The sequence below is a fragment of the Ailuropoda melanoleuca genome, chromosome 4, assembly GCF_002007445.2.
Source record: "Ailuropoda melanoleuca isolate Jingjing chromosome 4, ASM200744v2, whole genome shotgun sequence".
Classification (NCBI taxonomy): Eukaryota; Metazoa; Chordata; class Mammalia; order Carnivora; family Ursidae; genus Ailuropoda; species Ailuropoda melanoleuca.
This window is the reverse complement of record NC_048221.1, coordinates 129477165-129503021: the sequence shown is the minus strand read 5'-3', so window position 1 is coordinate 129503021 and position 25857 is coordinate 129477165. Positions and strand designations below refer to the sequence as shown.

Sequence of the window (25857 nt, the reverse complement as noted above, 5' to 3'; positions counted from 1 at the left end):
GGCTTCTTCCTATCCCGCTCCCCCTGCTTGTGTTCCCTCTCTCGCTGGCTGTCTCTATCTCTGTCGAATAAATAAAAAATAAAATCTTTAAAAAAATAAATAAATAAATAAATAAATAAATAAAAATTTCTGTCGCAACATAGCTTTTGTTTCATATAAATATAATCAGAAATTTCTGTGGCATTCCAGAAAAAGTAAATTAATACTATACCGTTAGTCACAATTTTCAAGATAATATCATGTTTCTTTTTGGCAAAAAAGCAAAGCAGCATGAATGTTTTTTCTTTGTGTTTCTTTGAGAAAAAAGAAGTGACAATGAGCCTCTAAGTTGTCAGTTCAGAAAAGTTATTTTGACAGCTACCGTATCTTATTTTCACTTTTTCTATACTAGAGATATAATCTTTCTTAAAAATGTACTGCAGAATTAATAGACTGTATGTGGATTTCTTCACCCGGTAGGTGAAAGCTCTAAGTTAAAGTTCTAATTGTCTTGGGGCACCTGGGTGGCTCAGTCGTTAAGCGTCTGCCTTCGGCTCAGGGCGTGATCCCAGGGTCCTGGGATCGAGCCCCGCATCGGGCTCCCTGCTCCGGTGGGAGCCTGCTTCTTCCTCTCCCACTCCCCCTGCTTGTGTTCCCTCTCTCGCTGGCTGTCTCTCTCTCTGTCAAATGAATGAATAAAATCTTTAAAAAAAAAAAAAGTTCTAATTTGTCTTATAAGTCTAGAAATTGTGTATAGGTTATATAAAATACAACCATTTTAAACATAATTGCATAGTTTATACCACAGAGTAATCAGTTAAAATTAAATGGTCAGTGATAAACATACAAAAATAAAAATAATTCTTGTATATAACTAATAACCAATTAGAAAAGAACTTTACAGTCCCCTTGCTAATACAAATGGTAACACAGATCTATGTTCATCAACATGGAAATATGACTGCAATATTCACCATAGGGTATAAAGCAAGTTCCTGAACAACATATATGATATTATTTTAAGGAAAACTATCTACAATTTTATAGACATGGAGAAATGTCTAAAAGGAAGTTCACCTAAATGTTAGCAATCATTACTTCTGAGTTATAAGATTATTTTACAAGTTATTAGATTATTTTACCTTTTTCTTTGTATTTTTTTCTGTTTTGACTTAAACTGTTACATGTCATTTTTTCTTACACCAGTGTAATTTTAATAAAAAACAAATGCTATGGAAAGCTATTAATATGGAAATATCTTACAATATATCATAATGTTTTTCAAAAGGGACATAAAAGTATGGCCTCTTATACTCCTGATATTTAAAAAAAAACAAATGTCTATATATATTCAAAAGCAGATGGACTGGGCTATTAAGTGTTTAACTTTGAATAAATAGAATAGTGAATGCTATAGATGGGGTTTTTTTTGCTTATCTCAAACTTTTGATTTTAATGTGAACTTAATGTGAACTTAAATGTGAAAATAATTATTACTTTCTATGTATTAAAAAAAATTAAAAGTGCTTCAAAAAGGGGAATGCACAAAACAAATTACAGATAGTGAAAGTAATTATTACTTTCTATGTATTAAAAAATTAAAAGTGCTTCAAAAAGGGGAATGCACAAAACAAATTACAGATAGCAAACCTCAAACATGAAAATAAACCCATACATAAAAGATTTATTGAAATTAATATATGGGCAATCTGAAGGAGCTGGCCCTTCATATTCAATTGATCATTTTTATACATCTTATATACATTAGTTCATATGCCCACCTGTCTTCAGTGCAGTGTCAACATATCCCTCATAGAGCTGCCTCTGTGCCAGTATAAAGAAGTGGTAAGCCTCAGCCCCTCTCCAAGCATTATCTGTGAAACGACTAGTTGTAGACAGAACTTCTTCTTCCAGCAAACCAGCCAAAGCAGAAGTGGCCTATGAGTCAAGCAGACCCACGTTTTCTGTCAGCACAACCATGACAGTCATTCCAATAAAGATAGCTTCTGAAACGGTCATACATTAAAATATCCAAGTAAGCGGATTTTATCATTACAAAACTGTCATTGCAGATTTAATGTCTCCATTAGAATTCATCTTTGTTAAGCCAGTATAATCAAAAATCGCTTCCAGTTTTACTGAGGTATAACTGACAAATAAAATTGTAAGACAGTAAAAGTGTACCTCGTGGGGGTCTGACACACAAATCACTGTGACTCAGGTGCGGTCACATTTTAAAATAGAACTGAGTATAAACTTACTAAGAGATTCATTTACACATAAAATAATATACATATTCTAGGAATGTTTCTAAAACTCACCGGTTAGAAAGCAAAGGCTACAGATTAGTCTTGCTGAGAAAATGTTCAATATTCCTAAGTAGAAATTTCTAAATTTGAGTATTAATTCCAAGTCAGTCATTCCTTTTCCTCTTATCATTTAAGAAAATAAATGCAAACAAGCAAATTAAATGGCCTGTCCACAATGAGAAGTTTGATAGTTTCTTTTTTTCTTAAACACATGAGATGATTTCACATTCTGTAATGTTCTGCCTTACCTCTGAGCTCTTTCCTTTAACTTTTCCTCTTTGGGCATTTTTCATTTGTTCATGGTATTGCTCTATGAGTAAAGCTGATAGGACATACAACTTCTTGACACGTAAAGGTTTGGTTCTTTTCTTTGCCTCTTCATCTGCAATCTTTAAACATTTAAAGAATATGGGAAGACATTCCTTAATCAAATATAATTTGTACAATCATTTCTGAAAATTGATCTTTAATAAAAAGAGAAAAATAGTAGGATGGAACATAAATACCACCCACTTATGATAAATATTTTAAAACCCATTTTCTTTTCTTTAGCTTATAAGGACTCCGTTCTTTCCTTAGCATTTAGCCATGGAGTTACAACTCATAACAATTTCAGAAAATAACAAATGCTCTTAAATAACTAAGTCACAATGAAGAAAGTTTTCATGCAAGGGGTAGCATCTTCCGTAAGAAGATTTTAAAGGTGATGTTCCAAGTATACTGAAATAACAGGACTTTTACATGGTACAGCCTTCAGAAATAAAGATTTATTTAGAAGATTGAGGGGAATTTTCCATTTTTCATTAACTCAAATGGGAAAAAAACAGAATAGGATGTTAATTTTGCATACATTAATACCATACTAATCATCTTCCCTCCAAATGCATATTATGAAAAAACTGTAATGTCTTTAAAATGTGTACATTTAAAAGGACTCAAAATTCTATTATCAACAGGATTTAATTCCCAGTTAAGGGAATTTGTACGTTTATGGTCCCTGAAAATTCTATAATTTTTTGTTAACTTCAGTATTAATATTCAATTGTTTAGGTATCGATAAGGTACTAACATTAATAAACAGCCTTTTTAGTAAAAGGTAATAATACTAAGATAATGCATAGCTATAGTGGTAATAAAACTAGAGGGATTTTGCTATGACAAGTATTTGTTTTCCAAGAAAATGGAAAATGTGTTCTTTAATACACAACATTGGTAACTAGAACATACCAAATACTCAAGAAGATTATTATATTACCTTAAACATCAGTTTAGCAGCATCATAAAAGTAGTTGGCTTTCCGATAGAGTTCTATGGCATCAAGAGTTTTATTCTTTTCCAATAAATGGGATGCGTACCTCGCTAACAGGGGTCCGATTTCTTTCATACTGTGATTTTTAGCCAATTCAACAGCTTTGTTCCACTAGGGGGAAAAAATATACCATTCAGTTTCCCAAGCACTTACACTCACAGAAGTCATAAAATTCAAACAATAAAGCTTTAAGTTTATAGTAATAAATAACCCTACATCAAAATTTAAAAACTAGTGTATGTTTTTTAAAATAAATTTAATTAAAATCAGAGCAATTATAAGTTCTATAAGCTAAACATGTATCAGAATGATTAAATGATGTAAGACTTTGATTTGCTTAAGACGTACATCGGAAAAGGAAAACTTCAAAGTTTATAATCACAATATTATAATTCAATTTCGGACCAGCAAGGAGTGAGAGAAAGCTACATTTGCTTATAGTAAAACAAAACATGCAATTTCAGTTGAGAAAATGTCCCATCAGATTTAACATTTAAAAGTTATTTTAAAAAGCCAATGGAGCTTTATAAAATACTTCAATACTTAAAGGAATACGCTGATATTCAGCAATTTCCACAATTCTGCACTTTAGTTAAATTCCAACTCTTAAAAATATCAAATATATGTTTTCTATAAAGAGACAGGAAAACAGATTTGCCAAAATAAATACTGATAAGTAACTCAATTCCTTCCTCTTGCAATGACCATTAACTAGTCCTTCTCTGGAAACAAAACCCTAATAAAATACAGAAGATTATGAAATTACTTCCAGACAAAACTTGCCAGACTAGAAGCACAGGGTTTGTCCCCATATTGAGTTAGTTATGAGCGGTCACCCTTAATGGTAGCACTTCAAGAGGTAAGTGCAAACTCCAACATTTTCTAGGTCCTCAGCAAAGTAAGAGAGTATCTAGCTCCTTTCACAAAATTCACCTCAACCCTACATGGGCGACAGGCGGAAAGGATGAACGGGGACTTTAACGTTCAGTTCCTTACTTGGTTGAGATGCACACAGGCATCCACTGCATCCTTTGGCTGATTACATTTCAAAAATGCAGTCACTGCTTGTTCGCACATTCCAACCCTCACAAACATCTGGGCTATTTCCTGTAAGGACAGAACATGACTCTCAGATTTCAGAGACCAAGGAAATCACTTAGATTTTCATTTATAAAACTCCATAGGGACATATGAATATTAAATGTACCGGTGGTTACAGTCATTTTTCGTTAAAACATACACAGGGACAGAGACTACAAACCAGAAAGGATGCTAAGGCATCATTTTCTATAAAGCCAGTGTTTCACTGGCTCACGCCACAGACTTGATTTTTAACCAGGTCCTGAACATACTCCACTCGTCTTCTCCCAGTACAGTAGCAACTTTACAGAAATGTCAAGTTCGGAAACAAACTCCATTGTAGTGTGTGAAAAAAACATTTAGGGCAACCAATGGTATGATCAATGGTCATCGTTAGAGGCTTAAGGGAAATCTTACATTCACAAAGCTCTCACGTACCTCTCCAAAGACACGCCCCAGACAAGCTGGCCATTTGTTAGTTTAGGAAGCTGGATCCAACTCCCCTGTGGGGTGGTGGTGAGGAGAGAGACCACAACAAAAACTGACCATACCCATGTGGCTTACTCTCCACTTTCAGAAAATCAATTTTCTTTTTCTTTCTGAGTATCTACTTGCCTAGAGTTTTTCTCTCCCCACCCTCACTTCTAAAGTATTTTGGGAAAACCATAAAAGTACATTTTGGATCCAATTATCTTTTTAAAAGTAATATTTGTATTTTCTTGGTTATAAAGTAACACATTCTCATGGTAAAAAAAAAAAAGAAAGAAAGAAAGAAAAAAAGTTAGAAAGCACAAAAATGTAAAGTTACTCATAGGAAATCTATCTCAACAGTCTGACGTAATTTCCTAACATCTTTGTCCTATGAATCTATATGTATGTGTGAGCTGCTGTATGTATTGTGATTATTATATATAGTTCTGCACACCCTGAATTTCCCACTTAAATATTATGTACATTTTACCATATTACTAAAAAATCCTCCAAAAACTTAGTTTTTAAAGTTTGCAATACTAAAAAAAATTAAATTTTACCATATTTTACCATATTATTAAAAAGCCCTCCAAAAACTTGATTTAAAATTTGCACTACTAAAATTTTCTAATCATTTTAGTTATTTATTATTATAGCTATAATTACTTAGTATCTACTCAGTAATAATACTTTCCTGGATATTCCATAGCAACATTCTTTTCTGCATCATCAGACACACCTAATAGATAACATTAATATAGGATACACTGTCCCAATAGCCAGGATTATAAGTAATTTCAGTTTCTTTCCTACTCAAGAAAGCACAGGACTAAGAATAAAGGTACCTGTAAATGCCATTATTACAGGAATAACTGCTCTGATTCACATTAGAGAAAACCGAATTACTAGAATTCTACTATTCATTCATCTATTAACTGACAAAATTTCTGTGGTAGAACTCACAACTGACATATGTCCAGACCCTGCAGTGGAGAGATGCTAACTCTAGAGGTATTATACAACTCAGTGATTTACATTTTAGATGAAACAAATAAAATATAAACTCATTAACATCATTCAACAATTAAGACGCTTAAAAAGAACATTCAAAACAAAGTTCCAGAAAATTCTTTTTGTTTCTTTTTTTAACATTAAATACTTAATTGTTAATATAACCTAATAAAAGTCAAGCTATCTTTTTAAACTTTTGTTACAGCAAATTTCAAAAACATACATACACACTAATCCCCAGACCCAGCTTGGATCATTTTGAAGCAAATCTCTGACAAGAAATCATTCTAACTGGAAACATTTCATGCGTTCAGCTAACTTTAAAAGCAATTTTATAAAACTGATAAGAATACAGTAGATTGTGAACATGTTAAAGTAGTGGGAATATGGCTAATTTTCCCTCCATTTTCAAATATTCTGTAATATTGACATATTGTTTTAATAATTAAAAGTATAGTTCCACATCTAAGAAACTACAAGATTACAGATTCATTTTAAATTTTCTTTGTGGCAGAGGATATTTCCTGACTATAACATAAAAACCTTATAAAATAACCTGACAACTCTAAAAACTAAAATTTGTAATACCCACTGGAAGCAACTTATGGTTTTCTGGAAGTGAGCTGGCAAGATTCTCCAATCCCTCATAATCTTCCAACATATAATAACATTCAGCTAGACGTTCCTGGTTCCGGCCTTGTACATAATATTGCACAGCATTCAACCTATAGAAAAGTAAAAAAAAGCAAAAACTTTTAAGTGAATATGTGAATCTCCTGGTAAATAAGCATTTTCACCAAAAATGTTCCTTCATTAGAATTACTAGTATTATTCTAGTTACCACCTTCAGTTACAGTATGTCTTTGAAGCATATAAATTGGGGGGGGTGTTCCCTCTCTCGCTGGCTGTCTCTATCTCTGTCGAATAAATAAATAAAATCTTAAAAAAAAAAAAAAAAAGTCAGCGATTTCTGAAAATAATCTACAATAAAACAAGCAAACATAAAATGCTTTTCTTACCTTCTTCAGAAATAAATCATACAATGTCTTTGAAATGCACACTGTGGTCTTAAACAGTAGAAAGCTGCCTGAAGCTAGGCACATTTTGTGAGTATGGAAACTCCAAAGTTTTACAGCACTTATCTAAGGATCTATCACTCCCCCGCGTGCATCTAAAGCTGCTTTGAATTTTAGGATCCAGGAGGATGGCCTTCAATTTTCCCAGCATTGCGTCATAGGGAATTACTCAGGCAGCTACCATATTACATGCCACATGAATGGAGAAGGTGGTCCACGTAGGTTACCTACCATTTTTGTCGATCAGCAAAGTAGTCTCCGATGGCATTGTGGGCTTGCTCTAGGAGACTGTCATCTGCATCGCCAGATCCAGTTTTCAGGAGCTGGAGTACTCTAAACCAATCTCCCAATTTCAGCCGAAGGCCAATAGCAAGATCTCTACAAACGATGGCATCTATTCATTCATTTGACAAATAATTTAACAACTGCCTACCACGTGCTAGGCTCAATTCTAGGGAACTAGGATACACAGCAATGAACTGACAGACAATGTACCTCTCCAAACATTTTAGAAACTTAACCAGGAAAGAGGCAACGGGGAAAACCAAATATTTCCTGCCTCTTATTTTCCTAGAATTCCAATTTTCCTAACAAAATAATGATTTAAATAATAATCCCTTCATCAATTTCGTAGACATAATCAGGCTTACTTAAAAACCACACATATAAACACATTTGGTTTTATCTTTCTTTTCAGGGTTTAGGCTGTATTAGGGATCTCCTGGAAGTACAAGTAATATTAATAAAAATTAGACATAGTGCTTACAGCTGAAATGAGGTTCATACATTATTTTATATAAATCAAAAATGAACAGAGTAATAAAAATCAATCCCTAAATACCGTTCATTTTTATTTCATGCTCCTTGACAACAGAAAGTTAAATAAAGGCCTAAATGAAAAAAGATAACCCAAATATTGAGCGATGTAATAAAGGATAAAAGCCCCTAGTCTCTGAAGTCTTATGTTTTTCTCCTACCAAATGAAAAAAAATCCATGGCCAGCCATTAATATATGTAAAAACAGAAAAGAAAACTGCCTCCAAATTACAAAACGTAAATTAATGAAGGACATGTGGAATATCCAGCTGGTTATCCAAACTGAAATTATTTTCTAAAGAAATGGTATGATACATTTAGACTACTGTACTTTCTTCATTTGTACAAACAGATCACGAATGCCGAAATACTTCAGGCTGCCTGTACCTTCGTGACTCACCTTCTGTCCATATCAAGATACATTCTTTCGGCCTCTTCAAACCTGCCGAAATAGGCAGCAACCTCGGCCTGCTTCATGGACTCAGTCTGCAGATTGCCCAGACGCTTCACAAACTTAATGCCTTGGTAATCTTTGCAGCGTACAAATGCTTGCTCTGCAGTGTGCAAATCCAGCTTCTGAAGAGCTGCTTCAGCCAGTAGGCGCCTTTATTACAAAGAGAAACAGAAAATCTTATTGCAGTTATTGATAAACAAGTCCTGAACCAGAATTCAATCACTATACCTATTGTTTCCAGTCAAACATGGTGGGAAGCGATTAACACATTTATACGTGTTTCACTTAATTTTATGCTCATTTTGAGTACTTCCAAATCTAAAATGAATTTCTGTATTTTAAAAAGAAGAGCAAGAATGGACATCTACCCCCATGAAGGCTACCACGAGAGTGGGGGACAATAGAGCTGAGACTTTCAAAGCATACCACTAGTCATTTGGGGAAGATTTTTTATTTTTAAATACCAAAGTCGGGGGTGTGGATTGTCCTCTATGAATTGAGATGCATCTTCAATTCCAACCTTCTCAATCAATGCTCGACTATCTCGCAAGGACCGAATCTCAAAGTTAATTATATAATCCTTGTTTGGATGTTCGGGATTCTAAAAGCAAACGTGAAAAGTCAGAAAGTCAACTGGCTGCCTTTAGAGTGTTCCTTTTTTTACAGTAAAACAGACGTGCACACACCCAGAACTGCATCACCTTGTAAACCAAAATGAGAAGAAAAGCTATTCCAATGTGTGGGTCTTTCAAGCTGCCTGGAAAACACCCACAACCCACAAGTGACGTTCCTCCTGAGGCTATGAGGCTGCCCATGGGGAGAAGGCAGTGGTGGAAGAAGGGGTCTCTTATAATTATGCAGCCTCGTTTCCCTCAGCTTCCATGTCGTGTCCCCAAGAGCTACTATTCTCTTCTCGCCCAGAGTGCTGCGGCTTCCACCAGAGCAGAAGACACGTGTGCGGGGCCTCTACCCCTTCACTCCTTCATCTACTCTTTCCTTGCCAGGGGCAATGAGACTGTTGCTCCTTGTGCTGCTGTGCAGCACACACGCAAATGAAAGAAAAGGGGCTAGTTTTCATCACTTCTTCCCTTTTCTTAATTTTGCAAGCTGACCCCTCCAAAAAAAAAACAAACAAACAAACAAAAAACCTTTTTTGAAGGCCAGCCTGGCAGGAAAGAGCTAGCTAATGCGCAGAGAAAAGAGTTATAACAAACTCGCCAGTATCCTACATATTCAAAGCAAAGAAAAAGTGAAGCATATGAGAAAATTAGAAAAAACAGCAATGGCTGCCAGAGCTGAGCTGCGTGTGCCCCTCCTTACCCTGCAACTAAACCATTGCATTCAGAAGCTAAAATTTCTCCGGGAAATCCCTGGCACAAGGTAGAAAGTAGTATGGAAAGAGCATGAGGTTTGGATTCAAACAGACCTAAACTTAAATCCTAATTCCACTGCTCACTGGCTATGTGACAACTCTTTCTAAAACCTGCTATAAGCCCCCCTCCCGTGCCCACCCAGGAAGCCAAGGCCACCTTCCCCAAACAGAAACCCAATCATGTCACTCTCCTGCTTTACGCCCCCAATGACTCCAGGATGTGGTCCAAACTCCACAGAAGGTACACAAGGCCTCTTATAACCTGGGCCAACCTCCCCCATTACCGTTCCCCTTCTTCATTTCTGCCAGGGCTACCCATTACACACACCAGCTTTGAAGCCAGATGGCTTGGAGTCAAATCATGTCTCTGCCTCCTGCTAACTGGGTGTCAATGGCAAACCAGTTTATCTCTCCAAGCCTCACATTCTTCACCTGAACCAATGAAGATAATAATCAAACTTCCTTCCTAGAGTTGTGAGGATTAAATGAGATAACACACATCAAACATTTAGCACAATACCTGGTTGTGCTACTCACATTACTCAGCCTCGGAACTGACCCGTTGCGCTCTCGCTGCAGACCTCTGAAGGGCTATATCTGCCAAACAAACTACAGCACCCCCACGCCTTGTCTGGTCACTGAATTTCTTGTCTATCTCCCCAACCGCTCTACTTGAGGCCAGGAACTGGGTCTTACGGACTGCCAGTAAACATTTCTTGAGTCAATGAACAGATGAACTTTTGATAAATCACTTTACTCACTAAGAGCCTTCTTCATCCAAAAATGAGGTCTGTGTAATATCTACCAGGCATGGCTGTGATGACCAATGAACAGTGATACATAATGATAAATGACAAATGAACACCTCTTATGAAAGATACTTTAGTAAATGTAAATTTAGTGAACTTTCTTTTTCCTTTTGCATTCTTTCTGCTCTAGCCCTCCAAGAAATTTCTCAAGGAAAACAAAACAAAACAGGTTCATAATAAAAGCACTACAATGTATACATCAAACCAAAACATGAAAACATGCTACAAACTGCAACTAACTTTGGAAATGTAAAAATCTACTATCCCAATTCCATAAAACTGGAGGAAGTACACAGAAAAAGTAAATGCTTTGTATAAAATGAAGGTAAAACTCTTTTCAATATATTCTTAGAGAAAGAAATTCTCAAAAGATGGTCAAAGAAGGCAAAAGTAGAGGTTCAAAAAGATATCTGGCGTCAGAAATGGATTATTTTATAAAGCCTGAAAAAAAATAGGATAGTGACCGTGAAAAAAAAAAAAAAGTTACTCAAATATCCTAGAACTACAAAACACTAAATTGTCAAATATTTCTTCAGTTCCTCTGTTGATAATATAAAAACAATGACAACAACGACTAGCTACCATTTTTGAGCTCTTGATCCTAGCACTGTGGTGCTTTTTACACAACACCTTACACAATAACAATCCTGTACGATAGGTACCATTATTATCACCATTTTATAGAGGCAAAAAAATTGAGGCTCGTAAACAAGAAAGGAAAATGAGGCTCAAAAAGGTGAAGGAACCTGTCTAAAAGTGTTGCAAGTGACAGAGCAGAGTCAATCCACATTCCTAACAGGGACACTATACTGCCTGGTGAAAAAATAAATCCCAGCCAAGCCAGCAACAGAAATAGAGTTGCTTTTTAAGAATTACCTTCAGTATCTCATCCAAAAGAACAGATTTAATTTCTAAATCCTCAAAGTTACAAATATATCCAGAAGTCTGAATGGGCTCCTTTAAAGATAAAAACAAATGTTATGTTAAATTCTACAAAATTTTCCTTCCTTTAATATATGATTTTATATTTTATTATCAACATGCTCTTTACATGGTCACATTACTATTATAACTTACGTAATCAATATTAATTCCTGAATAGCATCTAATATCAGTCCAATTTTTCTCAATCCAAAAGCTCCTAATGCCACTAGATAATTCTTATTCATGCAATGCAACATTAAACTTAATTCTTAATAAAACTGACAAACACTATATTTGTATGTAAGTACATAGGTCAAAGAAACCTTGTACCACACTGACAAGTCCATCCTCTGTAACATTAGCCAGAGAGCATTCCTGATAGATTTTCTGCATAAGAAGACTTAATTTGCCAATATGTAAATGCACAAGTCTGTTACAGGTCTGTCTCTTATCCTAGTGTTATGCAGGCTGACAGAAATAGTGTAGTAAATGCATATTACCATATAAAGCAGCTGCCCTAAATCCCTAGAAGAAAAAGTAGGTATAAATATTATGTAAACAAAAAGAATTAAACTCTCAATATACTTACTACCTCCAAGAATGATGTAGAAAGGATAAGTTAATGTCTGGCAATGGAAAAAATACCAGAATGTAATATTTTAAAAATGCATGTATATGTATATCATGAAACAGAAAGTAAGCAAAATCCAAAGGAAACAACATATCGAATTTATAACTCTGAAACCTAGTTCTTCATATGATAGAAACTACAAAAATTATAATAGGAAGATACTAAAAAGATGGAAATTACAGGTAAAAATTGAATTAAATTTAGTTTTAGTATGTCAAAGTTTAAGAATAAGGCTCTTGTATATACATTATATGAGTTCATTGAGTCTTAAAGTGATGATTTTCTTTTAAAAAGTAAAAACTGTTGATTATACTAGAAAATTTTACAAAATCCCTTTATTTCTTAAAAAAATTGTACTATGTAAAGGCAAATAATATGCCTTTATGAGCAATGAACAGAGAGAATCAGAACAAATTTAATTCAAAAAGAAAGAATATAATGACATACTTCTTATAAATTCTAGAGGCCTTTGTACACTTGAATTATTTGATACTACATGTACCCAAATATACCTGTATAAAAATGTTTACCATTAGAAATTATTTTATTTTTGGCTAGATAAAAAACAAAGCAAGGTAGCCAAAAGGTAAAGTCATAAAAGATGATGTGTGGCTAAAAAGTTATACCAAAAATAAAGAGAATAGAAGAAAATACAGGTAGGAGGAGAGATCAAAAGTTAAGAGTTTCCAAAATAATCTATGATTATTGGCACGTAAGAAAATATGCAAATATTTGTGTAATTCAGATTTTAAAATGTCGACTTCTGTCTGAATGATCTCAATTAATTCTCTTTATTTTCAAAATTCACTAGATATCCATCCACATTTCAACTGAATATGGAGTTTTAGACCAGTGGTTGACAAAAGCAGGACACACTCCCCTACGCAGTACATAAGAAATTTATTTTTATCAAGAAAGTATTTAAAATTTCACTAATCTACACTATATTAAGTACTCTTATTCAGTACATAAGTCAGAAGGTCTCAGAACACATACAATATAACAAGTATCCTGAAGTGCTTATCCCCTCAATTACAGCATATTGTGACGTACTGAAGTTTGTACATACCTAGTGAAGTGGATTTAGAGACTAGAGTATCTAATTTTTAGCTAACCCTCATAAATTGGACATGTGGTTTCAAAATCTTCCTGCAAAGAATTTGTGAATTAGCGGAATATTAATAATGCAAGCACAAGCAAACAAGACGAGGCAGAACAGTCACCTTCCTTACTCCCGACACAGTCTCCAGGGTTAGCCACATTACAAAGTGAAAACAATGACAGTCTAATCAGGGCTGACAAAAAGTCAGTTAAAAAATGGAAATTATCAAGAAAACTATTTGAAACATGGGACTTATACTAAGTTAATAATTCCACACTCTATAAAGTGTGCATTATGCTTGAGACACTAGCTAATCGTAGCATGAACCATAACATCATAACATTTTAAAACAAAGTTTACTTCCTGTTATTTTTTTTCTCATTCTTTTAAAATTGCTATTTCAGGGACATGATTCATAATGTACTTATATTAATATGGTAAGTCATGTATATAATTTCTAAGTAAATAATTACACACATATGAAGGTATAGATTCAAAAGTTTGGAAGCCCCTTGTTTGGTAAAGAAGTGTATAAAAATGAGAGGGTGAGTGACAAAAATATGAGGTATGAAAGAAATATGAATATGAAATAGCATCAATGAGAGAGAAGATCCAAGAAAAAGACTAGAAAAGCTGAATCAGTACCTTGAGAGGGTCACTGGAGATAAAAATGATCAAGCACGAAATATCAACATTAAACAGTGATTTCCAAATTCTCAAAGAAAGTGTGCTTTATCAGTGAATTACAACGTCACATACAAATGGCACCCCTTTTTCACATATAATCTGAAGAAAACTTTACAGCTTAAAGAAAGGTATGAATCTAGAATTCATAACAACACTCAAAGGGATAAAAATATATTCAGTATTAACTATCAAATGATAGCCTATGTCCTGAATAATAAAAGAATATGATGTCCTACGGCAGTCCCAGTAAATTCGGTTTTGAAGAGTGTGTCCTTACACGATCAGTCAATAAGCAGCTACAGGAATGAACAGCAGAGTAACTAACCAAGCAGGGATCACAGCCAGCCAGTGTCCTCATGAATGAAAAGAACAGCAGGGTTTATAAAGAAATCCAGTCAGTGGTAAGGTTGAAAGAAATTCATCTAGCTCTAAATCCAACAGAAATTAAACTACTCGCCAAGCCAGAAAACAAACTCAGAAGAGAGAGAAAAAAAAAAAAAGGCTGTTCTGTTAAAACTACTTAAGAAGCCCTTTGCGCCAGGCCAAGATGTCTTTTCCCCCTGGTGCTAGACCGAGCATGTGTGTTACACACACATTACGAACAGCCAGGCACAACATTCTCACTTGTCCAGCCATATGATTTCCTAAACTTAGTACATGCGGGGCCAACAACAGAAAAAGGACCCCAACATTCAGAAAGTATTCCTCTCCCATCCTCACGGTTATCCTGTGGTTACCTGTCAAAGTTTCACACTTGTTTTGTGGCAAGCGTCAAACTTCCCTTGGACCCCCAGAGAAGACCCTGCTTACAGGTTAAATGCAGCAGCCCTGAATGCCTTTCCTTTCAACCATACTCAAGGACTAAAAATTACAAAGATCCTTAAGACTCCTAAAAGCTTTAACAAAGCCTTTGAGAGCCATTTATATCAGGTCATTTCCCAGCCCAAAGATCCTGAGTAGAGCCAAAATGGGGAAATGTGAAAATAATTTAGGATGTTAAAGGGACAAAGAGTTTACCACTAAATAAATTACTCTAGAAGATCTTTGGCACCTCAGGAGTCCAAGCACGCAATTTCTTTCCAAAAAGGAAACTGTAAATCCACACATCAATTAATGACATACAGCATTTATCAACTTCTCTCTTATTATTTACATTTCTTGGGTACAGCAAGCATACAGAAATTCCGAACTAAAAATCCATTAATTATTCAAAAATTGCATAAAAGATTTATTTCAATGACGCTTTGATTAGGCTACCACTCAAATTATTTTAAATTTCCTCAACACAAATGCTAATAGTTGATGCAGAGCAGACCAAGTGACAGGAAAATTCCAAGCTTAAAAATTAGCTGATGTGAGCGGCAAGTAGAATATCAAAATATAACTTTACAATTAGTGAGCAAGGGGCTTCCTGATACTCCAGAGAGAGTAGATTAAGCAGTCCACGCCTGCATATTCATAAAGTTATCAGGGTGAGAAAGACCAGGATTCGTGGCTGACAGAGTTGATATGAGTACAAATAAGACCAAGGAAGCACAGATCAAGGTGGACAGAGAGGCAAAAGAGAATAAAAGCACAAAGCAATTTCAAAACCACATTTTTTTGATTAGGTTGCTCTAAGCAATTTTGGTAAATGTTACTACTGATTTTCTTTTTTTCTTAACTTTCTGACAAGGAAAAAATAAAGACTATATTTTAGAGACCATGGCTCCATCTTTTAAAAGGAACAGATAAACGCTTGGAAAGTACCTCTCAGAGAAAGCAGAGAATATTTAAAGAATCAGGATTATTCCCACTTAAGACCAAATATGTTATAATTCCACAGAGATGTCTCTATTTATTTTCAGAAATTCATGCAACCAACACCAACAAACCTCTTAAGGAAACACAAGGAAAATAGCCAGGTTTCACTATCTGGCTCCTTATTTATGTACTGCTAACACGCCTCTCTTGTGTTTACCTCAGGATCCAAGTTTCTGAAAACATACATTCTTGTCTTCTCCATCATGGCAAACAGATCTGGGTTATCTTTGGCCCACTTCATATCCCAGACATCTTTCCGCTCCAGTTTTAACAACTCGCCAATGACCTGCTGTCCTGTGCTGTCTGTTACCCGAGCATCCAAGTCAAAGAAAGTGAGGATTCCTGAGATGTCGATGACAGCCAGACGACTACACATAATGATGGTGGAGAAGGGAAACAAAATTGTAAAATGACGATCAGCAATCGCAAACATAATTACCTGTTATGGTTCGTCTGCAAAATCAGTTCATCTGAATCTGGAAGAAGGCAGAAATGGCTTTAAAGAAATAGCTAGTTTTAAACAAATTTTTACAAATTTGATAGAAGACATGGACTATTCTCCATTTTGCTTCCTTGTAAGGAAAAAGTACCCAAAGGAATTAAAGCAGCTGACATGCAAACAATTTAAAGTATTACATTAGAATTTCTATATTTTGCCCAATTAGAGAAAAACATCTAAACACAGTATAATCAATACAACTATCTAAATATAAATATAGTATAGTAAAATCAAACTGAACTATAAGACAAGTTAAAAACAAATACACATCTTTGTATTTATTACATAAATCCAACAATCCCAACTGGTAAGTTCTAAACCCAACAACTGCATGAGGAGAATTTTCAAACTTACCTAGAGTTGCAATTCAAGGATAACTGGTAGGCTCGACAATTAAGGGAATATTTTTGAATTAAACCAACATTAGGAAGACTATATCTCTGAATGGTGCCAGATTCACGACCCTATGGGAATTACTTTTGATTATTAAAGCATATTTACATAATGAAATTAAATTACAAATACAGGTCTCTCTATATGTTCATACATTTGTTTCCAAAACCAAAGTGATGGTGTCATAACTAATTCCCAATTCTGATACTAAATCACATTACTGATTACATATGTATCTTCTAATTTAATTAAAACCCTTTCAAAAGTGGCTGAAGATGATCTATTTTTTTTTTCATGTAGCATTCAAGAAAGAAGTCAGAAACCTAGCGGTTCCATAATACATAAATGCTTACATCACAAGGGAGAAATAATAAGGGTTATTTAACAGTTGTTGTCTAGGTGAATATGCAGCGTACACAAAAAGCTAAAATATAAAGCATTTATTAAATTAAATTTCATATATATGAAAAATCAATATAAGATCACCGTATGAAACAGTTGTTACTGAAAGTCTATTATTTTTCAGCTATAGCCACCTATCTGATACTAGTTAGTGGCAAAGGGAGATGATCAGAAAGCAGTGATACAATGATTATTAGTTTAAATGGGTCTAAAAACAAAACAGCGTAGGGGCGTCTGGGTGGCTCAGTCCGTTAAAGGTCAGCCTTTGGCTCAGGTCGTGATCCCAGGGTCCTAGGATCAAGCCCTGGGTCAGGTTCCCTACTCAGAGGGGAGCCTGGCTTCTCCCTCTCCCTCTGTTCCCCTGTTCATGTTCTCTATTTCAAATAAATAAATTAAATCTTTAAAAAAAATTTTTTTCAAAAAAAAAATAAAACAATATAAATTACTATGCAACTCTGTGCAAGCCTTAATGCTGACAGATCAACAGTTGGTATAACAATCAGGAGAGAACTGTGGTTTCCAGACCCTTCTGTGCCTCTGGCCATGGCAACAGGACAAAGCAGAAGTTTCCACTCAGCCAACCTTTCCCTCTCCCCTTTTTAATCAGAGCGGCAATGTTTTTACAGCATGATTCTCAAGAGGGGCCCATCAGAAAGGCTGGAAGGGAGAGGGGCAGAATACTTTTTAACATATAGAAGGGAAGTATAGGTTTCAGAAGATTGACCATACTGGAGTATGAAGTAAGATTTTGTTTTTCAAAAAAGGGGTCCCGCAGCTTCAAAGGTTTGAAAAAGTAATCGTTCTAAAATCTTTTACATTTCAATGGTGAAAAGAAGTTTTAAATGCAGAAGATATTTTCTCCATTAAAACTTCTGGCTGGTATTAAACTGAGGACATTTCTTTTTTTTTTTTTTAGATTTTTTTTTTTAAATTTATTTATTCAACAGAGATAGAGACAGCCAGCGAGAGAAGGAACACAAGCAGGGGGAGTGGGAGAGGAAGAAGCAGGCTCATAGCGGAGGAGCCTGATGTGGGGCTCGATCCCACAACGCCGGGATCACGCCCTGAGCCGAAGGCAGACGCTTAACCGCTGTGCCACCCAGGCGCCCCAAACTGAGGACATTTCTTATAGGTAGACTCTGTCATTTAGGAATTACGTCAGTCAATTTTTGCGATTGATATGAGTTGCATGTTATTTTTTCCTGCAAATGTCAGAAACACAACTAACACTACAACAACAACAACAACAAAACCCTGCCATACAGCAAAGAATCTAAAAAGAAAACAAGAGGCTCTATAAGAGAAACTGCTATAAAAATCCTGATGAGGAAAAACAAATACTATGTTCTTAAGATTTTGTCCCCCATAAAATTATCTAATGGCTAAAGAATGTAAGTAGGACTGTAAATACACACTACTAAGGCTCTAATTACATAATTCAAATTCAATGACTCCACCAGCATTACTACATTAAAGTAAATATTTAGTTCTAAAATTAATATTTTCAAATGTCAGAGCTCAAGAAAAGACACTGTAACATTGATTTTATTTGAAAAATTGGCCCTGGACTTCTTCACTTTACTGGTTAGCAAACACAGCACCTCTTCATTTTAAGTCTTATGAAAGTAGCTGAGCCAAAACCCTTCTCCAACACAAAACAGCAGGCTGCACAGAGGAGGAAGCTTTCGAAGGTCTGCTACCAGCATCCAATCCACCCTGCGCCTGCCAACCCCATGTGGCTCCTTCGACCCAGAGTCACATTCTCCCCAGGGGGCCACGATGACACCCATTTTATAAACAGCTCTTTTTGCAAATGCTTAACACTTTGTGAGGCAATCTTTAAAACTTTCTTATTTCTTATGTTGGACTTAGTAAGCTAGGTGCCCACAAGATGATATTCAAATCCAAAACATATTACTTTATTTTTATAATTTAAACAATTCTTATTCATCAAATCAGTTTGTTTCGAACTTACCACGATCAGTGTCTTATCAGATGCAGTTATGGCACAAATCGGATCCCGGGTGCCCTAAAATGAATCATTATTCTTTAACAAATATTTATTGAATGACTAATCTGGTAAAAGGTAGTACGCAATTGACCAAGAAGAATACTTCAATATATTTATTAACTTAACATTTACTTAATGAGAACCTACTACATGCTAGACACTGAACTAAGCACTGGAGACACTCGGATAAAATCTGTCCCCTCAGGGATTCTTCAAAAGCCTACTGGGGCAGACAGCGGGCCAAACACCTAATGACAGGACAGTGTGATACAAGTAGAGGTGTGCTCAGCAGTTATGAGAGCGACAGAGGAAGGAACATCTCACCTACACAGAAGGGCACAGGGAGGCAGTAACCTAAGCTGAGTCATAAAAGAAGAGACGGCAGAAGGACAGACAGCCCATGCCAGAATGAGGGAGGGGAAGTAGCAGGGCCCTGCGCAAGCCTGGATGGATCTCAAGAGCTTATATGCTTAGTGAGAAAAAGCCAATTTCAAAAGGTTACATGTTACATGATTCCATTCACTTAAAAAATTCTCCAAGTGACAAAACTAGAGATGGAAACAGATTCGTGGTTGCCAGGGGGCAGGGATGGGGTGGAGAGCAAGCATGAAAACGGAGAACTAGCATGAGGCAAGTCCCTTCCCGATGGTAAGATTACATAAAACTACACACATACATGTCCATGTAAAAACGAGTGAAAACTGCGTAAGGAATCGGGTGGGAGTCCAGTTAACAGTGTCATTACCAATATCGATTTCTTGTTTTTGATGTTATCCTACAGTTATGGAAGATGTCACCACTGAGGGAAGAGGGATAAAGAGGTTCTATCTACTATCTGTGCAACTTCCTGTGAGCCGACAATTATTTCAAAGATGTTTTTAAAAATCAGAAGAAAAAAAGCACACCTAGAAAAAAGGTTTTCAGAATAGACATTTTTTTAAAGAATTACTAGAAGATGTTATTCAATAAAAGCAAATTCTCAGATCTCAAATTAAAGTTACAGTATTTCCAAATTTACAGCTATCAACATTTGCTTCAAAAGATCACCTACTTGAATGGCTTTACTATAATCAAGCACCCCATCCACAGATCCAGAAGGAGTATCATCAACGTGATAAATCCTGGAAGAAAAAAAAGAGAGAATTTCAAAGATGGTCTAAGTACAGATTATACCATTTCATAATCTCTAGAACAATTAAAGGATTGGATGACACCAATGAATACTGTCACATAACATAAATGTCCTGATTATTTTAAACAGTTCTTGACACAGCTCCACCCCATAAAGGTAGAAACTACCTACCAGGTGTTTACCAGTTATGCAAGTGATATGTTCCTGAAAGTTGTGCCAAAAACGTATTTGAACATTGAATCACGTATTTCCAATGAGTTTCATTAAGCCCCAACAGATATGTCATCTTATTCTGCAAATGAACATCACGCAGAAATAACTTCTAATACACTAAGTTTCTCTGTTATTTCACCATAATTTCCCTTCTATCAATGTGCTTAATAAAGGTAAAGCTTAAACGTATTTGGGAAGCTCTAATGAATGGAATTTTTGTTCTGAAATCAAGAATCATTCCCTATGTTCCCTGTGTTACGAAGATGCACTATTTTGGACGTCCCCCTTCTGAGACCTTCAATATACTACTATTCACACCGTAGCATCTCTACTACTTTACTCGTCTCTCCCACCAGTTGAGGAGTTTCCTGGAGGCAAAGACCATGTCTCCGGTGCCTAGCACAGTGCCGCACACACACAGTGCCAGGTGCTCTATGGCTGCTGGAAAATTATTAAGATGAGTGGAGGTGAACAGGGAAGATACATCACAGAGTGGCTACGAGGCTCTGGGCAAGCTACTTAACCTCTCTGAGCCTCAATTTCTCCATGGGGAGAATAAGGGCAACCTTCTGCAGGGTTTTTTAAGAGGCATAAGTAAGATAATGTTTGTAAAGCACATATGCACAGAGCCTGGTCATCAAGAAATCACAGATGGAATACAGTCACAAGAAAATCCAGCCATTTTCTATCTTTAAAATATCATGAAATTTTACCACTGTTAAATTGAAATCATAAGTGTACTTTCATCTATATACTGAGATCGAATGTTAAATAGAAATGTATTAAATGCAGAAAGAAACTATATTTAAAAAAGAAATTAATAAATTTAGAGGTGCCAGGTTTCTGCATTTTAATACATTTCTATTGTATATCCAGCTACTATTTCTATCTAATTATCACAAAATGAAAGTCAAAGGTCAGAAAAGGAGATCTCTCAAGAGATCATGTGACCACCTTCTGTCTCTTAAAACAAGTAGATTACTACAAGAAAGGCCAATCTGAGTAAGCCTTTCCGAGCCAGATCAGCCTGGCTCTATGTCCCATTTCTACTTATCAGCTGGTGACCTTTGGCAAATAATTTAAGCTCCTATGTCTTAGTTTCCTCTCTGAAACAGGATTCATAAGAGTACTGACTAGGCTTACTATAGTATCTAGCACACTAGAAGTATTCAATCAATGATGGCTGGTCTCACCATCATCCACCATATTTTACAGATGAGGAAACTGAAGCCCAGACAGAACCTGCCCAATCATTAAAACTAGTAGGCGTGTCCCCAATAGAAACAGAGGGAGATGCTGCCATCTCAAAGTCAGAATATCTTTAGCTGGCTCTCAGAGGACACTTACTCTATGGAGAGGCTAGACTTTTCAGTTCCAACTTTGTCCTAAGATCTCCCTGCAGACTGTGGTTCTCTTGCTTATTATTGCTACCGCTGTCACATGCTGTCCTGAGAGAGCCACAGAATCTTCCTGCTTAGACTTTCAGAACTACTGAGAAAATAAGATACAGTATTTTTCAACTGTTCCGGTGTTTTGTTTTGTTTTGGTTTTGTTTTAGAGAGGGAGAAGTGGGGGACAGGCGGAGGCACAGGGCAGGGGGCGGAGAGAGGGAATTTAAGTAGGCTCCATGCCCAACACAGAGCCCAATGCAGAGCTCAGTCTTAAAACCCTGAGATCATGACCTAAGCCATAATCAAGAGTCGGACACATAACAAATGAGCCACCCAGGTGTCCCTCAACTGGTTGTTTTTTTTGTTTCTTTTGTTTTTGTTTTTGTTTTTGCTTCGACATGAAATCAACATCTAAAATATTTTTACTCGGGACATTTCTCCTATCTTAGTGCACGAGTGAGTCTTAAAGGGAAGGGAAGATTGCATTAAGATCTCAAGCATGTGTGAGGGAAGATGATCTGATATGACCCCTGCTGTCCACTCCCACCAACACAGGCCTACGCCCTGATTAAGAATTCTTAGCTTATAAGTGAAATAAATCAAGCAGAGAAAGACAATTATCATATGGTTTCACTCATTTGTAGAACACAAGGAATAGCAGGGAGATTGGTAGGAGAAGGAAGGGAAGAATGAAGGAGAGGTAAACAGAAGGGGGAATGAACCACAAGAGACTATGGACTCTGGGAAACAAACTGAGGGTTTCAGAGGGGAGGGCGGGGTGGGGGGATGGGCTACCCCGGTGACAGGTATCAAGGAGGGCACGTATTGCATGGAGCACTGGGTGTTAAACACAAACAATCACGGAACACTACATCAAAAAGTAATGATGTACTGTATGGTGACTAACATAATAAAAAATTTTTTTACAAAAAAGAATTATTAGCTTAGAACACTAAACAAAATGCTTTATTTAAAGGCCTAGGGTAACAACAAAAGGGCAAAAAGAGTATCATCAACAGAGACAATATAACTGACAAAACACAGTAAATGCATCTGTGCCTTGAGACTTACTACAGGGAATCCCCCCACATCCTAACTCCTAACTTCTTTATGTGGTAGAGCCCCCTCTATCACTTAACCCCAGACTCCCTCAAATCCAAGGCAAAAGAAAGAAGCCAAGTAACCAGTTTGTCCCACCTGAAGACCTCCTCCATATCTGTCTAAGAACCTGCCTCTCCTATGGAGATTGATACTAGAATCACCCCCACCCTTCTGGAAAGACCTATACCACTAACCCATAAGAACAAAGCTTTGGTTAGACATTCAATTGAATAATCATATTTATGGTTTACCCTAATATGGTAAGAGTAGATGAGTGAGAATAGCTATTTCCTTATAAAAACACAGACTTCCACTCTTTATCTCCAAGGGCTTTCTTTTATTACAACACGCTACCTCTCATTTATTTTGATAAATGTAAAGAAATAATTTGAAAGATTTTGAAATTAATGGAAAAATATTATTTCTAGTAATCAAAACAATTTACAGTTCTCAAGCATGACAATTTATAATTAACTATATCTGATTTAAATGCAGTATGGCTGAGCTACTAAAAACCATGCATCAAAAGATATACCTTTCTCTCCCTTCTCTTCGAGACCGCGTGATCTGATTTATTTCCAACGCTGTGAGCTTCTTGGCCACACGATACTGCCAGGTATAAAAGGCTTCTTTTGAAGCTGCTATCACATGAGTTTTGGTCATTGCAACAAATAATGGTACTATTAAAAAGAGCATTAAGACAATTAGATTACAGTTACACAGAAAGTTTGTGCTGCAAAGGAATTCAGTGAGCATTGCATTCAACTCCTCATTTCAGACAATATACCTCACATACAGTCTCTGAAATCAAAAAAGACTCAAAAGCTTGTAGAACTATACAAAAATGTTACATCAAAATGGATCAAAGACCTAAATGTAAGAACTAAAGCTTGTAGAAAACCTAGAAAAAAAAAACTTAGGAATAAATCATTGTGACTATGGATTAGGCAAGAATTTCTTAGATATGATACCAAATGCACAAGCAACAAAACAAAATGTAGATAAACTGGACTTCATAAAATGAAAAACATTTGTGCTAAAAAGGACACCATCAGAAAAGTGAAAAGACAACCCACGGAACAGAAGAAAATATTTGTAAATCAGATACATGATAAGGAATTGTTTCTAGAATATGTAAAGAGCTCTGACAATTCAATAATAAAAAGACAAATGGTCCAATTAAAAAATGGGCAAAAGATCTGAACAGACATTTCTCCAATGAAGATACACAAAGAGCCAGTAAGCAAAGGAAAAGATGTTCAACAGCATTAGCCATCAACCAAATACAAATCAAAGCACAATGAGATACTACTTCCATCCCATTATAATGGCTAGAATAAAAAAGTTAGAAAATAGTAAGTATTGCCAAGGATGTACAGAAATAGCAGGAAAATAGGGGCGCCTGGGTGGCACAGCGGGTAAGCGTCTGCCTTCGGCTCAGGGCGTGATCTCAGCGTTCTGGGATCGAGCCCCACATCAGGCTCCTCCGCTATGAGCCTGCTTCTTCCTCTCCCACTACCCCTGCTTGTGTTCCCTCTCTCGCTGGCTGTCTCTATCTCTGTCGAATAAATAAATAAGATCTTTTAAAAAAAAAAGAAATAGTAGGAAAATAAAGTCCTAAGTCCACCTTGAAAAAGAGTTTGGCAGTTTCTCCAAATGTTAAATAGAGAGTTACCACAGGCCCCACCAACTCCACTCCTAGGTATATACCCAAGAGAAATGAAAACAAATGTCCACACAAAAGCTCACACTAAATGTTCAGAACAGCATTGTTCATAATAGCCAAAAAGTAGAAACAGCCCAAATGTCCATTAACTGATGAACAGAATAATCAAATACCACTCCTTCCTCCTGTCCCCATTATCATTACTGCTTGGTTTGAGCCTTTATCCTTCCCTCTGATCTCACGTCTTGTATTTCCTCATTAATTTAAAAAAGAAAATTCTCCAAAGTTCCTTCCTAATTTAGGAATATATTCTCCTGAACATAAAACTTTTTTTTTCCATCTGCTCTGTTTTTTTTTTTTCCAAGACTTTACTTATTTATTTGACAGAGAGAGAGAAAGAGAGAGAGCACAAGCAGGGGGAGAGGTAGACAGAGGGAGAGGAAGAAGCAGGCTCCCTGCTGAGCAGAGAGCCCTACGCAGAGCTAGCAGGGCTGGAGCCCAGGACCTGGGATCATGACCTGAGCTGAAGGCAGATGTTTAACCAACTGAGCCACCCAGGCACCCCCTTCTGTTCTGTTTCCTAAAGAACATTTAATTAAGCTCCTACTGTGTACCCTTTGATGACACAGTCATATCAAATCTACCTTAAAGATTTAAAAATGGAGGAATAAAGAAATAAAGTAACTTGTCCAAGGTCAAAAAACAAACTAAGCACACACATTCACACAAAATATATAAAAACAACAAAAAATCCTTCATAAAAGATCATTTTAGTACCTATTTTCTAAACTCACAAATAATTAGAATACTGCAAAACTTATGTTTTATTAAATATTAAGCAGTATTCATATAGCCAGAATGAAGGAATGGTGTTAAGAGCAGCTACCATTTATGAAGTTCTTGCTACAGTCCCAGTAGGTATTTAAGGCAGTAAGAGACTTAGAAAGTGGACAAAGAATTAGAAATCAGACTAATGGTAAAATGTTAATTGAGTAGATTACCAACTTTGGGTTTCAAATTCAAGAATTTTTGGGGCGCCTGGGTGGCGCAGTCGTTAAGCATCTGCTTTCGGCTCAGGGTGTGATCCCGGCGTTATGGGATCGAGCCCCACATCAGGCTCCTCTGCTATGAGCCTGCTTCTTCCTCTCCCAATCCCCCTGCTTGTGTTCCCTCTCTCGCTGGCTGTCTCTATCTCTGTCAATAAATAAATAAAATC

At 36.1% G+C, this 25857-nt stretch overlaps 1 protein-coding gene across 3 annotated transcripts in view; it reads right to left on the bottom strand.

Annotated features, from left to right (window-relative positions):
- WDR35 (WD repeat domain 35) overlaps positions 1–25857 on the bottom strand; it is a 54533-nt gene that overhangs the window by 1620 nt on the left and 27056 nt on the right. For 2 of the 3 annotated variants that reach the window (XM_019794964.2, XM_011219427.3), the window contains 14 exons: positions 23511–23655; positions 20190–20259; positions 19103–19156; positions 16687–16796; positions 15991–16201; positions 11563–11643; positions 8970–9106; positions 8452–8655; positions 7467–7613; positions 6752–6884; positions 4594–4704; positions 3544–3708; positions 2537–2677; positions 1761–1917 (listed from right to left, as the gene is read on the bottom strand). In XM_019794964.2, coding sequence (XP_019650523.1) covers positions 1761–1917; positions 2537–2677; positions 3544–3708; positions 4594–4704; positions 6752–6884; positions 7467–7613; positions 8452–8655; positions 8970–9106; positions 11563–11643; positions 15991–16201; positions 16687–16796; positions 19103–19156; positions 20190–20259; positions 23511–23655 — 1866 coding nt within the window. The remainder of the gene's footprint in view (positions 1–1760; positions 1918–2536; positions 2678–3543; positions 3709–4593; positions 4705–6751; positions 6885–7466; positions 7614–8451; positions 8656–8969; positions 9107–11562; positions 11644–15990; positions 16202–16686; positions 16797–19102; positions 19157–20189; positions 20260–23510; positions 23656–25857) is intronic. The other variant, XM_034659869.1, reaches the window with a different exon arrangement.